General features: G+C 39.5%; 2 protein-coding genes across 2 annotated transcripts; both read right to left on the bottom strand.

The window, feature by feature from the left end:
* Window positions 1-1,381: 1,381 nt before the first annotated feature.
* On the bottom strand, window positions 1,382-8,414 carry LOC129810978 (zinc transporter ZIP3-like). Its single transcript, XM_055862026.1, has 3 exons — window positions 7,914-8,414; window positions 7,056-7,395; window positions 1,382-6,841 (listed from the first exon to the last, which is right to left on the bottom strand). Exons 2-3 carry the CDS (start codon window positions 7,263-7,265, stop codon window positions 6,098-6,100), a joined length of 954 nt encoding a protein of 317 aa, XP_055718001.1. The 5' UTR covers window positions 7,266-7,395; window positions 7,914-8,414; the 3' UTR covers window positions 1,382-6,097.
* A 305-nt stretch (window positions 8,415-8,719) lies between these two features.
* On the bottom strand, window positions 8,720-13,371 carry LOC129810976 (small glutamine-rich tetratricopeptide repeat-containing protein alpha-like). The gene is made up of 12 exons (XM_055862025.1): window positions 13,267-13,371; window positions 12,512-12,660; window positions 12,283-12,386; window positions 12,104-12,194; window positions 11,869-11,968; window positions 11,589-11,693; window positions 11,343-11,478; window positions 11,179-11,241; window positions 10,230-10,267; window positions 9,893-10,078; window positions 9,545-9,667; window positions 8,720-9,422 (listed from the first exon to the last, which is right to left on the bottom strand). The coding sequence occupies exons 2-11, from the start codon at window positions 12,609-12,611 to the stop codon at window positions 9,556-9,558; spliced, it is 1,035 nt and encodes a 344-aa protein (XP_055718000.1). The 5' UTR covers window positions 12,612-12,660; window positions 13,267-13,371; the 3' UTR covers window positions 8,720-9,422; window positions 9,545-9,555.
* Between the last annotated feature and the right edge of the window lie 4 nt (window positions 13,372-13,375).

The raw sequence follows: 13,375 nt of genomic DNA, 5'->3' as shown, positions 1-13,375 counted from the left end.
CCTCATAACTAACTACCAAGTGTTATGGGATTTTTATGAATAAATGACTAAAATATGTATACATTTGATTAGAATTATAACTAAACAGAATACTACTTTGTTACTGTGTGAAAGAATCTTATTATAATCATAATGCTGAATGTAATGTGTTCCTTGTTAGAAAGAATGGGTTTATCTTCAGACAGGCTTGAATGATGTGTCTACCCAGGGAGGGGAAAGACCTTGGGTTGGTGGCAGATTATTTAACAGGTGGCAGACAGTGATGAGAAAGCTAACTGTACTGCCATTGTATCCGAGAGGAGGATGGACATTAAAACCTATGACATCATCTTTATTATATAACCTGATGTAAATTGTAATATGATCAGTACTCTCGAGAATAAACGCTATTGATTGATTGATTTTGAGACCGGTCTCTGTCCATTTAATGCTGATAAGTATCTTACAAATTCTTATGTACCTTCGCCTCTCCCGAGCCCGTTGGGGAGTTGCAGCGATGAGACAAGATTGAAAATTGGGGAGAAAAGGGGGTAAAATACAACAAAAAAGTTTGAACAGAAGCCTTAGTCAGGAGGATACAGACAGCTCAAGAGCTTAGATATGCAGAAAAATACATTGGCTTAATGGCTCTAGATTGCAGGAAAAAGCTGTTTCCGGGGTTAGGATGCTAAAATGCAAAATCCTACAATTTACAGCCATCTTCACATACTTTGTGCCCCCTCAGATATTTGGGGTGCATGACGCCCCTGCTACAGGTTCCAGTCCTGCCAGCTTCACCCCAAATTTGCTCCAATTCGAAGTTGTCATTGTAGTAGCCTCTTATCACATACACTGCCAAACTGAACAATTCTGTACCAGGGCCATATTTTATCCAAATTGTCATTAAAATCAAATGTATCAACTGAGATGAAATGGATCCCAATGGAACTGGCCCCATCTCGAACTTTTAAGGATCAGTAGAATAATATTTTTTTAAGGTCAATCTCATAAGGTTTGATTGTAATTTTGTTCTAGTTAACAAAACAAATGTACGGCTGCAATCTAGTCAAATCCTATTAGAAGCTGGATGCATTTGAGTATTGAGCCCAATTGTCAAAGGTGAGGGAGAGAAGGGAACGGAAATTACTGTGAGGAACATATATTTGGTGGGTCAATAGGAGAAAAGGTCAACCAACAGGTAAGTGATGGAAAATGCAACTGAAAACAGGTTTGAGAGGCCTGGAAGGTGGCTGTGCCCCTGAATGTTGTCTGTGGATTTACAGTTACAGTCGCTAGTGAACGTCTACACAGCCCTAGCAGTCTTCACATTCTGCTGCCTTAAATTTTAAATCCGTAACGATGTTCGTCTGAGGAAGAAGGAGTAGACCAAAGCGCAGCGTGGTACGTGTTCATGATGTTTATTATCACCTGAACACTGAAACAAAAGTGGAACAAAACACAACAGTTCATTCAGGTACTCACACAAAACAACTACCCACAACACACAGGTGGGAAAAGGCTACCTAAATATGGTTCTCAATCAGAGACAACGATAGACAGCTGACTCTGATTGAGAACCACACCTGGCCAGACACATAGAAATAGACAACATAGAACAAAACATAGAATGCCCACCCCAACTCACACCCTGACCAACCAAAATAGAGACATAAAAAGGATCTCTAAGGTCAGGGCGTGACAAAATCTAAAAAGAGATTACATTCATTTTTTCCCCCTTACCGATCTACACAACCGACTTAGCTCCTTTTATGTTTATTTTGAACCTGACAAACTCCTCAGTCCCTTCCGGTGACAAGCATTCCCATAACATGATGTTGCCATCACAATACTTGAAAAAACAGAGGATCAACAACATTGCATAAACTCCACATTACTGGCCTGTATGACAAAGTGAAAAGGAAGCCTGTTTTATGAAATCCACTCCAAATCAACCATTCTGTTTGCAACAAGACTGCTAAGTAATACTGCAAGACAACACAGCAAAGAAATTAACTTTTTTGCCTAAATTAAAAACTATAGGTTTGGGTCAAATCCAATACAGAGTAAAACCCTCTGTATTTTAAGTATTGCGGTGGCATCATCATGTTGTGGGTATGCTTGTCACCGGCAAGGACTGGGGAGTTTATCAAGATCAAAATAAATATGAAAGGAGCAAAGCCAAAAACAATGGATATAATAATGTTGCCCTAAGAGTTTTTTCAAAACGATTCACAACTGAAATGCCTTCCAAAGGTGTTTCCACCAAGTAATAACTCATGAAGACATACTCAATCAAGACAGCTTCATTTTTTGTGTATGAAAATGTTCTATAATTTTCTTTCACTATAAAAGTATGGAGTAGGTTGTGTCGATTAGGGAAAAAATGTCATCCTTTTTAAGTTTAATTTTAAGTCAGAAAATGTGTAGACTTACACAAGGCACTGTGTCTTTATTATCTACAAACGCGACATAATAATTAACGTATTATAACATTCTATTAACATATAACATCCTAATGTTAATACATTTCATATTCTGTTGGCATTGCCCTATACTGACAGAATCAAGCAATATTAAGTTTAAAAAGGGATGCTTTATCCAATTTAGCTATACATTTAGCTAATCTCATGGACACCTAGAATGTAGTCTACATGGGCTCTATCTTCAGCTGAGTGCAACAAAGTGACAGTATTTATTGTCAAATGCAAGCATTTTGGCATACTTTGGTCCAGCACAGGACAGCAGTAATATTTCCTGTTGCCGATCTATACAGCCACATTTGCATTAAGTTATGAGGAGTGGAGAAAACAATATCTCATGGATAGAATGTATGGACCTGGAGAATCAGTGACTGGTGATGATTTGCAGTATTAATATGGTGAGGTGAATTTGTCATTTGGTTGAATTCCCCTGTAAAGGTCAACAAACAGCATCATGAACTTTACTCTGTACCAGGACATTTTAGCAAAAAAATAACAGGTTGCTGAAAATTGGCCGCAAGGTTATATTCCAGCAAGACAATAACCCCAAGCACACATCAAAGCCCACAAAGAAATGGTTAATTGGCCATCTCAGTCTCCGGACTTGAAATCTATTGAAAATGGGCGGCAGGTAGCCTAGCGGTTAAGAGCGTTGGACCAGTAACTGAAAGGTTGCTGGTTCGAATCCCCGAGCAGAATAAGTGAAAAAGCTGCCAATGTGCACTTGAGCAAAGCACTTAGTTAGCTGTAATTGCTCCTGTAAGTCGCTCTGGGTAAAAGAGTCTCCTAAATGACAAATGTAAATACTGTGGTTTGAATTGAAGAGAGCAGTCCATAAGCACAGACTAAGGACCTGGAAGGATTCTGTATGGAGGAATTGTCTAAGATCCCTCCCAATGTGTTCTCCAACCCATAAAACATTTTTGAAAAATGCTCAGTGCGGTTATTCTCGCATGGTGAGGTATTGAAAACAGGGGTGTCAATAATTATGAAAACAGGGGTGTCAATAATTCTGACCCCTGCCTTTGAGAAATCTCTTTCTCTGATCAATTGTATTAGTGTAAGGCAATCTAATTTCCCCATTTTTTTGAGCTTACAATACAGCTCAGCATTTAAATAATGTATTTTATAGTCATTTTTGCTCATCGTTATCAAGGGTGTCAATAATTTCAGGCCCCACTGTATCTGTTACAGTAGTAGATTTGAATCACTGTTTACTGTTCCCATGGTTTGCTTAGGAACCCTTTACCTAGGGGAATACTCAGAACCGTCGGTAAGACCCAAGATTAACTTCTGACATGCTGAACAGGGCGTTGTCTCAAACCCAGACCGTGGACCCTGTAGACATATTTAACGGAGGGCTCAAACTATCTTTGTAAATGATCCTACTGTAGAACTGACAATTCTAGTTAGCACAGAGCTGTTCTTGCCTAGTTCTGTAATACGTCATCTTTCATGTGGCCCCCAAGGAAGAGTAGCTGCTGCTTTCGCAACAGCTAATGGGAAACCTAATAAAATACCAAATACACAGGCTACGTCCTGACCTCTCCTTACTTGGGAGAGAGTTAGGTTGCACTACAGGTTAGACGCAATGGTTTGCCAGTTGCTAGTTCACCAACTGGAATGGAGGAAATCACATCTAAATATACATTGAGTTCACAAAACAGTAAGAACACGTGCTCTTTCCATTACATAGACTGACCATATGAATCCAGGTCAAATCTTATGATCCATTATTTATGTTACTTGTTAAATTGACTCCAATCAATGTAGATGAAAGGGAGGAGACAGGTTAAAGAAGGATTTTAAAGCCAAGAGACATGGTTAGTATATGTGTGCCATTCAAAGGGTGAATGGGAAAAAGGGGGAGGTGTTCTTTATGTTTTGTACACTAAGTGTATATGGGCATTTCCTTTCGAAAACAGAGCTAAAATTCAGAAATCCCACCTAAGCCATCCAAGGTCAAAATAGTTTGTGGTACTGTTCATCTGATTGCAACATGTTTCTAAAACATGAACCAAATAAGATAAAGGCAAAGATGTCTGGCCATCGTGTGAGTAAGGTTTTCTTTGATGCTCAATTCAATCAAATTAAAAATGGAAAACCTCACCGCCAAAACATGTAATATACAGTATATATAAAAATAGTTTAAGAGAAACATTTGTCACAACATTGCAAACAGTTTTCATATAAATAAAGTATTTAACCATCACCTACCCCATGTTGTAATAGAAGTCATAACTTATTTGCATTTCACTGTTCATTATATAAAGGGAAGCTGGTTGCCACTGAATATAAAACATCATTGCATTAAAACTATTTTCGCAATAATGAAAGTTTCCTTTTGTTTTAAGACCCTAAAAGCACAGATTGATATGGACACATTCAATATATAACTGCCCTACTATACATTTGAACAACTGATCTTATGTAGATTTTAGGGAGCACAATAAGGGTTGAACATTACAAATGTACCTTTTACAGTAGGCTTCCTCCAGTAAGTGTCTTCTGCAAAACATGTTACGTACTACACATTCACATTAGGAGAAAAACATTTTTCACAAATAAAAAATAAAAAACATATTTAGGTGAAAATGGAATTCCTCGAAGCTGTGTAAAATGATCTGTCAAAGCTAACTGTGGCAAAGACGAATAAATAACAAAAATAGACAGACTCCACTGCTGATATCATTTCTATACCCCATAAATCATGGGTCTCAATATGACTCCATGTTAACATAAACCTAAAAACAAAACAAAAATATCATCTTGATAAGGAAACCATGGATATAATCTCAATGTGACAAATATCAGGACCATACACCAGGCTACACAAAAGGTTTCCAGTGAATTGACTCTTATTTGATTAAGGAGTTAGGGTAATAATTGTTAAAACGCTAAAGTATCCAACTAAAATTACACAATTAGGAAGGTATTCTGACTTGAATTCAACGAACGATTTAACGCAAAAGTCTTGCACACATTTTCTCTCAACTCCGTATTGGGCTATTCATTCTAGGAAACACTTACCCCAACAGACAAAAACAAAATGAAATGTTTTCATATGAAAATTGTACATTGAAATATGCACATATTTTAACACATAGCTTACTGATTATGGAAACAGCAGGTACATAGACCAGACAGTGGATCATATGAACCACTTCATACTAACCACCATTATATCCTTCAACCACAAAAATCAATATGTTAATATCAGTAACATTTCATTGCAAGTAGCACATTTCCTTCAATAAAAGGTTTCCTTTATGTTACAAGTTGTTCACTTCACTGCCAAAATAAGTCTTTACTATAAATGCTAGAAATTATTTTTCTGGATCTCTCGACATCATTTTAATCCGGTCTCTGAAAACATATACTATCAAAGTGACTAGCTTAACCATTACTAATCAATGTCAGGAGCATGTATTCCCTATGGCAGAAACTAACACAGTAACATAGCCTGACTTGGTAAGCAAACATGTTCCAGTGCAAAGAAAAAAACTATGATACTTGATTTACTGTTCCCCTTTACCAAATAAAACATTTACTTTGGTAGTGCTGATGTGCACACAATACAAATTGTGGTCAGTGTGATAATCAGACAACTCATTGCATTAAAATGCTTATTCCTTCCATCACCATTTGATGAACATTAGGCCTGCTAGAACACCATAGCCCAGTATGAGAAAGAGCACCTTAAGCAGTCTGTCATGTTTATCCTCCAGCTCCCGAGACAGGATCTCAAAGAAGGTGACAAAGAGGAAAGTACCAGCAGCCAGGCCTTGGAGCACCACCGATGCAATACTACCTGCCAGGTTCTGGGCACTATTGATGCACATGCCCAGTCCGATGCCAATGGGGATCATGAGGCTGACCGTCACACCCAGTTTGATGGCATCCCTCATGGGCAAAGCAGCTTTGGCAACACTCACCCCCAGAGCCACAGCAGCCAGGGTCTCGTGGATGCCCACCCCCAGGAAGAGGCTTCCAAGCTTGGCCCCGTCCTCCTGGAGGCCCAGCGCCAGTCCCTCAAACACAGAATGGGCAGAGAGAGCCAGGACCAGGCTGGCCAGCCGTAGAGGCCCAGCTCTGGCCAGCTCGGTGGGGCTGAGGTGTCCATGGTGATGCCCATGGTGGTGGTGGCGGCCCACAGGGGAGCCCCGGGTGGGGGAGATGAATGGAGCTTCGTACTCAGAGTCGCTACCAGCCTCTGAGCCCCTTGCGTTGAACGTTTCCAGGTCAATGAAAGATGGCTTCTCCTTCTTGAAGGTGAGCACTGCCTGCTCCACAAAGACTGTGAGGAAGAAGCCCAGCATCATCATGGTCTCTGCCAGTGGGTAGTCTGTGGTGATATTCACCAGTTTAAGGACCTCATCCACCTAAGGCAGAGACACTCAGTAAATGAACATCAGCATAAACATTTTGCTTCTATTCTCTCAAAAAGTTGAGGCTTTCACGTATTGTCAGAATACATTTTTGGGGGTTTCTCAACACACCTTCGGTCTTCCAAACAACTTCTGAGAGGACATGATTATGGGAGCAATCAACCTTTTCCTCTTCAAAATCTAATATTTTCAAAACATAGCTACTTACCTTGTCTCGTACAGCAGGCAAAAGAGCATTGAAGCAAGTGGCCAGAAATACACCCCCTCCAAAAGAATTGCAGAGTGCAAGAGCCTTCCTGTACCTTTGTGCTTTTTCATAGTCCACCTGAATCATGAGTCGCACTGGGACAAGAATCCCAGCCAACATGAGGGCAAACACTCCCAGAAGGCAAAGGACCTTGGCCACTACAAGCTCCATGATGTCCAGATATGGTATTGCTCAGTAATATTAGTGGCACATAACCCTCAAAGCCTCTTCTCCTATTTTCTGTCAGAAAGAGAGATTTGTCTTGTCATGCTGGTCCTGGTCGGAGAGGCTGTGACATCAACTACAAATGATAAAATAAACAGTTAAATATGTGCAAACAAACTAACTAGGTCAACTGTGAGATATATCTGTAGTGACAGTCCGTTACAAACTAGAACAGAAAGCTAAGCTATGACCACCTTGACTGGTTTGAATTGATTTACATTTCATCACAGTTGCGATAACTAGCTAGATGTGCAATCTTGAATGATGCAAAGCACAATCTTTAATACTGCACAACAAGTATAGATATGTACATATCCGACGGCATGTAACGTGACCATGATACAATCAACATGTGAGATTGTTGCTAATTTATCTAGCTAACATTGCACTCATGGCAACACAACGTTAACTTAGTCAATTATCTGAGCAACCCGTTGATAAAACACAGCTTTCTAAGTGGATGCTACAGTAGGTATAATTCATCATTTGGATCACATTGCAATCTTTGTCAGCAGCTAAATTGCACACGAGTAAATAATAATACAATGAATATAGCTAGTTTCTATCGAGCTTTTGATGAGAAATATGAAATACCTCTGTAGTACACCTTTCCTTCACAGCTTTATTCCATGTTCTGGTGACACTTCGTGTTCACACGACGTAAACGTTTGATTGGTGGAGAGCATATCATTATGTGATGACGTTTCGTTGAAAGCTTTTGTAAACAGAGTTCTCTGCTGTAAATTAATGCTAAGCTCCTGAAAATACTTTTTTTGTGCTAAATATATCAATGGAAAACAGAAAGCCGCGCCCTGCTGCTCAGGAGGCAAAACATTTTTTTTTTAGTTTCAAAATGTCCATATTGAATATTGTATATAACTGTAAATGTTGATCACATTCCTGGTGTATGATCATATATTTTGATACATTGAATGTTAATATTGTGAACCTATACATTTTTCCCCTCCGGATTCAGGAAGTGATGTTACTGAGTACTGCCTCTATATATAGGACCCTCCACCCCCATCTGGGATATGAAGACCTAAGGGTCAACATGTTGTTATAAATATCAACTGGAAGCATGAGCAGTGTTTCCCTTTCTGTTTTCCATGAGTTTGCCTACAACTCCAGCACTTGTGGAAATTACCTGGACGTGCATATGTTCTTCAGCTTTCCTAAATGTATCAATCTCACCATGCAATGCAGTTTTTTATTTTTATGTTTCAGTGCACATAGGATACTTGGCATCAATTCAATCTTCAGTCAATTCAAAGAAAGAATTGAACTTCAATTGATGAATTTAATTCCATTTAGAAAATATATTCATGAATTGAATTTCAACTCACTTCCTGAGTTGAAATAAACAATAGGTTTACAATCAAGTAAACATGTTGTTAGGCTAAGTTACCAGTACGATTTAATCAAAGATTGGGAACAAAAACAGACAGCCACCCATGTTGTTAGAAAAAACACATTTCTCATGACAAAATAAGAACAAAGTGGACTGTAGGTGTTATCGTGCAACTCAAGAAAAATGCTGAAACAGCTCCTCCTGGATTACACTAGACAAGTCAACAACCATAAAAGGTCCTATTTGAAATGGTGCATTTAATTCCCATAATGTTGACAGAACTCTACATGCCATCTCTGCCTACCAGTATAACTCTGTACAAATAGATGCTTCTCAAATTAAGGTGGTTGCTGAACTATATCACACAATAATCTGTTGTTGTGTACCTGAAATGACAAAGTTCAAGTGATGCAACTGCATTTAGTCCACTGGGGGTGTAGTGATTCAGTTCACTGGCAAGGATTAGTAACATTAAAACAGTTAAACCAAGTGCTATACTGGTATGACATTGCAGATTGGAGTACAACAGATCCACTCAATCTATACACTTCAGACTAGATTCCTGTTGACAGTGGTTTTATCAAATTTGATCAAAGTTTCACTGACTGGTTTCCTTGGAGGGGAGGGAGGGGCTGCACATGCAATAATTACTCAGTGAAGAAAAGCTTTTTGTCCCCGGAGTTGCGAGAATAATACAAATTACAAAAAAAAGGACACAGGCCGTCTTCACTTTTCCACACACAAATCTTTCTCTGTAAAAAACAAAGAGCAGACCGTTTTAGGATTAGCTATATGAGCAGTTTGTACAAAAGAAAAACAACTCTACGATACATGGACCAACCCATCAAATGTCATTTTAAAATGTTAATCTTACCCGTCTGAGGGTCAAGGTTGCTCATCGTTGCTAGCGCTAGACGGCCGGCTGCGAATTTGACTCCTCAGCTGTTCAATTAGCTCTGGGTTCTGTTGTTGCATCTGCTGCGCAAATTGTTGGCCCCTAAATGGACATGGTTACAGCGAGGTGATGGAATGGCAGTTACCAAGTACGAGTCACAAAAAGGTCATGCATTAATGGATTTTATTAATACTCATACATGTCAAATGCTTTCATGTCTATCACTGATGTCATTGGTATAACATACAATAATATAGCCTAATGTAATAACAAATAATACACAAGTCATATTTGGCACAGACTGAGTAGCGCTAGTAGTCGACTTACGCTTGGATGAGACCAGAGATGTCTCCCGGACCCGCTCCCCCTACTCCAACTCCTGCAGCCGGTCCGGCTCCCAACCCTAACCCTGGTACAGGCCCTGGTCCTGCACCTAAGCCAGGCCCTGGCCCTACTCCAGACGCTGCTGGAGGTCCCATTGGCCCGTAAGCCCCTGACATCATCCCCGACATCCTGTACAACACAGACAAGAAAGGTGGTATATTCTACATGCATTAAACTCAAAGCTAGTTCACAAGTATGGAATCTCAGAGTGCTTTTACAAAGTCCTCGTGCTACATCTAAAAAGAGAGTGTATTTTATAGAAAATAATTTGATAACTTACAGTTGCTGTACTTGTGGGTTGTTCATCAAACCAGATGCCTAGGATAAAGCAGCCGTAACAATTAATATAAATACGAGTTCTACTCTTTGGTAAACCTTTTCTACATATGCTGGTGTATATGACATCTCGTAAATATGAGCATACGACTGGGAAAAATCCACTTGAATGCCCCTCCAACTTGTAATTACTAAAACTTTTGTTAGTTTGGCTTCTTGCAGAGTACCAAAAACACTTGCAGAGATTCTTTAAGCTTTCCGCAAAAATGTGGAAGAGAAGAAATGCATAAGGTGACAGTACATATATATTTTTTTACCATAAACGACGAAGGTCACCAATTTAATTGATCCCAGGTACGTGCTCCCTGGCCACAAACATGGTACAATTTTCCTTAAAGTATAATTTTGTGTAGCTCACAATTTAAAAAAAATGTAACCTTTACTTAACTAGGCAAGTCAGTTAATTACAACTTATTAATTATCGTGATAGTTATCGAATGAAAATATATAGATATCGTGATAATTTATTTGCCATGTCGCCCAGCCCTCCTATTGAGAAACGTCTATCATCCCTAAACTCAGACTCCTCCCACATGCTGAACTCTGACATCACCAATTAAGGAAATAGACTTGATAACAGCTTTTTCAGCAGTTAATTCCAACAACAAATGATATTTAACACAATTTATTTGGGTTTTCAACATTTGTTTACTAGTATGATAGCTGTAATTTTTGTTTATGATTGACGTGGCTTGTTTGCCACTAGCCAAATCGGCATTCTCTACAAGTTCAAAGCACTTGAATGCACACAACTTGTTGCTTACAGTTTACAAGTAGTATTTCAGAGTTTCCCATTTGTCATGCACACAGCATTATAGTAGTATACTGGATCAGCCTGGTTGTTCCTAGTATCTTTCATTTGAAAGGCCCAGTTTTAGTTAATTGGAACTCACCATGTTCATGAAACCAGGGTTACTGAGCAAACCAGCCAGATCAACTCCTCCCACTCCCCCTGTCTGAAGGAGATAATTTAAGAACAACATGATCAACAATGATTCATTCCACATGCGTACAGATGATATGCATTTCCATAGTGGCTGAGATGTTATCAACTTACTGGGCTTGGAGTCTCCATTTTCTGCTCTGCTATTTTCAGGTTGGATTTGTAGGTGTCGTTCTCTGGGTCCAACTCCAGGGCTTTTTTGTAATAACTTACAGCTTCTGTGTGTTTGTTTAAACTGGCTAGAGCCAAACTGGAAGCATGGGACGTTGAAGTCAATGTAAGTCAACCATCAGTCAATAACAAATCAGCAACACACTGGCCCATGTCCACTGTAATATTGAACACTAGTGTCTAACATACCCCATTCTTCCATACGCTTTGCTGTAGTTTGGGTCAATCCCAATGGCAAGTTCACAGTCCTGCACTGCTCCAGCGTAGTTGCCTAGTTTGCTGTATGCAGCAGCCCTGGCAAAAGCAAACCATACAATTAGCAGTACCTTACAAAAACAAATGTGAATTAATTTTAATTGCTTGACAAACTCCATACATGCTTGAACATTGATAATGTACACTTGGATATACCTAATGTGTAAATAATTGTCACATTATCCTCCAAGTTCAGGAGTTTGTTGGTCAATACCTGTTGCAGTAGTAAACTCCATTCTGGGGGTTCATGGCAATAGCCTTTGAGTAGAATTCCACAGCTGCCCCATAGTTCTCAACCCTCATTTGATCATTACCTACCGTGAAAAACACATAATTATTTGCCAGAAGAATGTATAGGCCTATCAACAGCTCTTAACCATAGACCCATTTGAAGAGAGCTGATATTGAAGACTGAGTAATGTACAAACTATTTACAGGGAAGGTCCTACCATCAGTTTTGAGTCGCTCAGCCTCTGCCTCTTCCTCCTCAGTGGGGGAATCTGTGGCTGTGTTTATATTCACGTGGAGGGTGTTTGGATGCTGCAACAGACAGTCAACACATTTGAGACAAACTATTGACCACATATAAAACTATTGACTTCATATAAAGCGGATGTCTTAAATTTACCTTCAGTGTCGCAGAGGCAAAAATCTCTGGTAACGTTTGAGTGACAGCTAGGGTCTGGTCGTTGGTCGAGACATTAAAGGCGGTCTCCAGGCATTGGACTGCAACTGGGAAAGCATCAGATGTTGAGAAATGGCAATGACTGGACACAGTTGAGTCCCTGACCATCTTCCAACATGGGCTAAGAGCCCATCTCCTTTTACTGAATCTTGGCTTCCCAACTCAAACTTACCTTCTAAACTTTCCTGAGCATCTGATGATAGACTCCCAGAGCCCAGTTGATCATGAAGAAAGTGAATGATGGAGAAGGCAAGACGCTTTGTGTCAGTCATTTTGGATTGAGGTCCAAACCTCTTAGTAGAATGTGTATTGTGAGGGACCCTGAAAAAGAAAAGAAAGGAATATGATTATGTTGTCGGTACATCTCCATTGTAAACGGATTGGGATAGATTGTAGGTAGTTATAACAGTAACATTTACACATACCGGTATTATAACAAATAAACCTATATGTTACCATGTCATCTGATTAGATAGCGTCATAATCCTAGGCTATTAACTAGCTAGCTTGTTAGCTAGTAAGTTTGATAACTTGACAAGACGTCGCCAGCTAGCTAGAATGTTCTAGCAAGTTGCTTACGGTCGGCTGCTGTTAGCTAATAAGGCTAACAGAGCTAACAGTTGGCCTACTATGTGAAAACACTCTGACCGTGTATTCGTTAACGTTAGGTGTCTAGTTTTGCTTAAGTGCATGAGAACTGATTAAGCTTAGCTACGTGGATATCTTAGCTTGGGCTATCTAGCTGCTTGTAGCTAAATAACGTTAGTTATCTAGCTTACTTAGCACATTACTGACATGACGCCAATAACAAATATGCTTTGAGCACTTTACCTCGATTTACTCGACTTTCGTTGACATTGACGTGTGGTTTAAAAAACGATACGTTATGGCACACAAAATATGTTATTTAGCAAAAATGATCCTTACCAGTTGCCTTTGCTTCAGGTGCTTCTTGCAGTAGCTGGTGGTGCCAGAGATATTATAAATGTATCTCTGCTGATGGGTCTGGTGATGATAGCAAAAAAGGTGTTGACTT

Source organism: Salvelinus fontinalis, chromosome 14 (genome assembly GCF_029448725.1).
Source record: "Salvelinus fontinalis isolate EN_2023a chromosome 14, ASM2944872v1, whole genome shotgun sequence".
Lineage (NCBI taxonomy): Eukaryota > Metazoa > Chordata > Actinopteri > Salmoniformes > Salmonidae > Salvelinus > Salvelinus fontinalis.
Note: the sequence above shows the minus strand (reverse complement) of the source record. Positions and strands in the feature narration are given on the sequence as shown.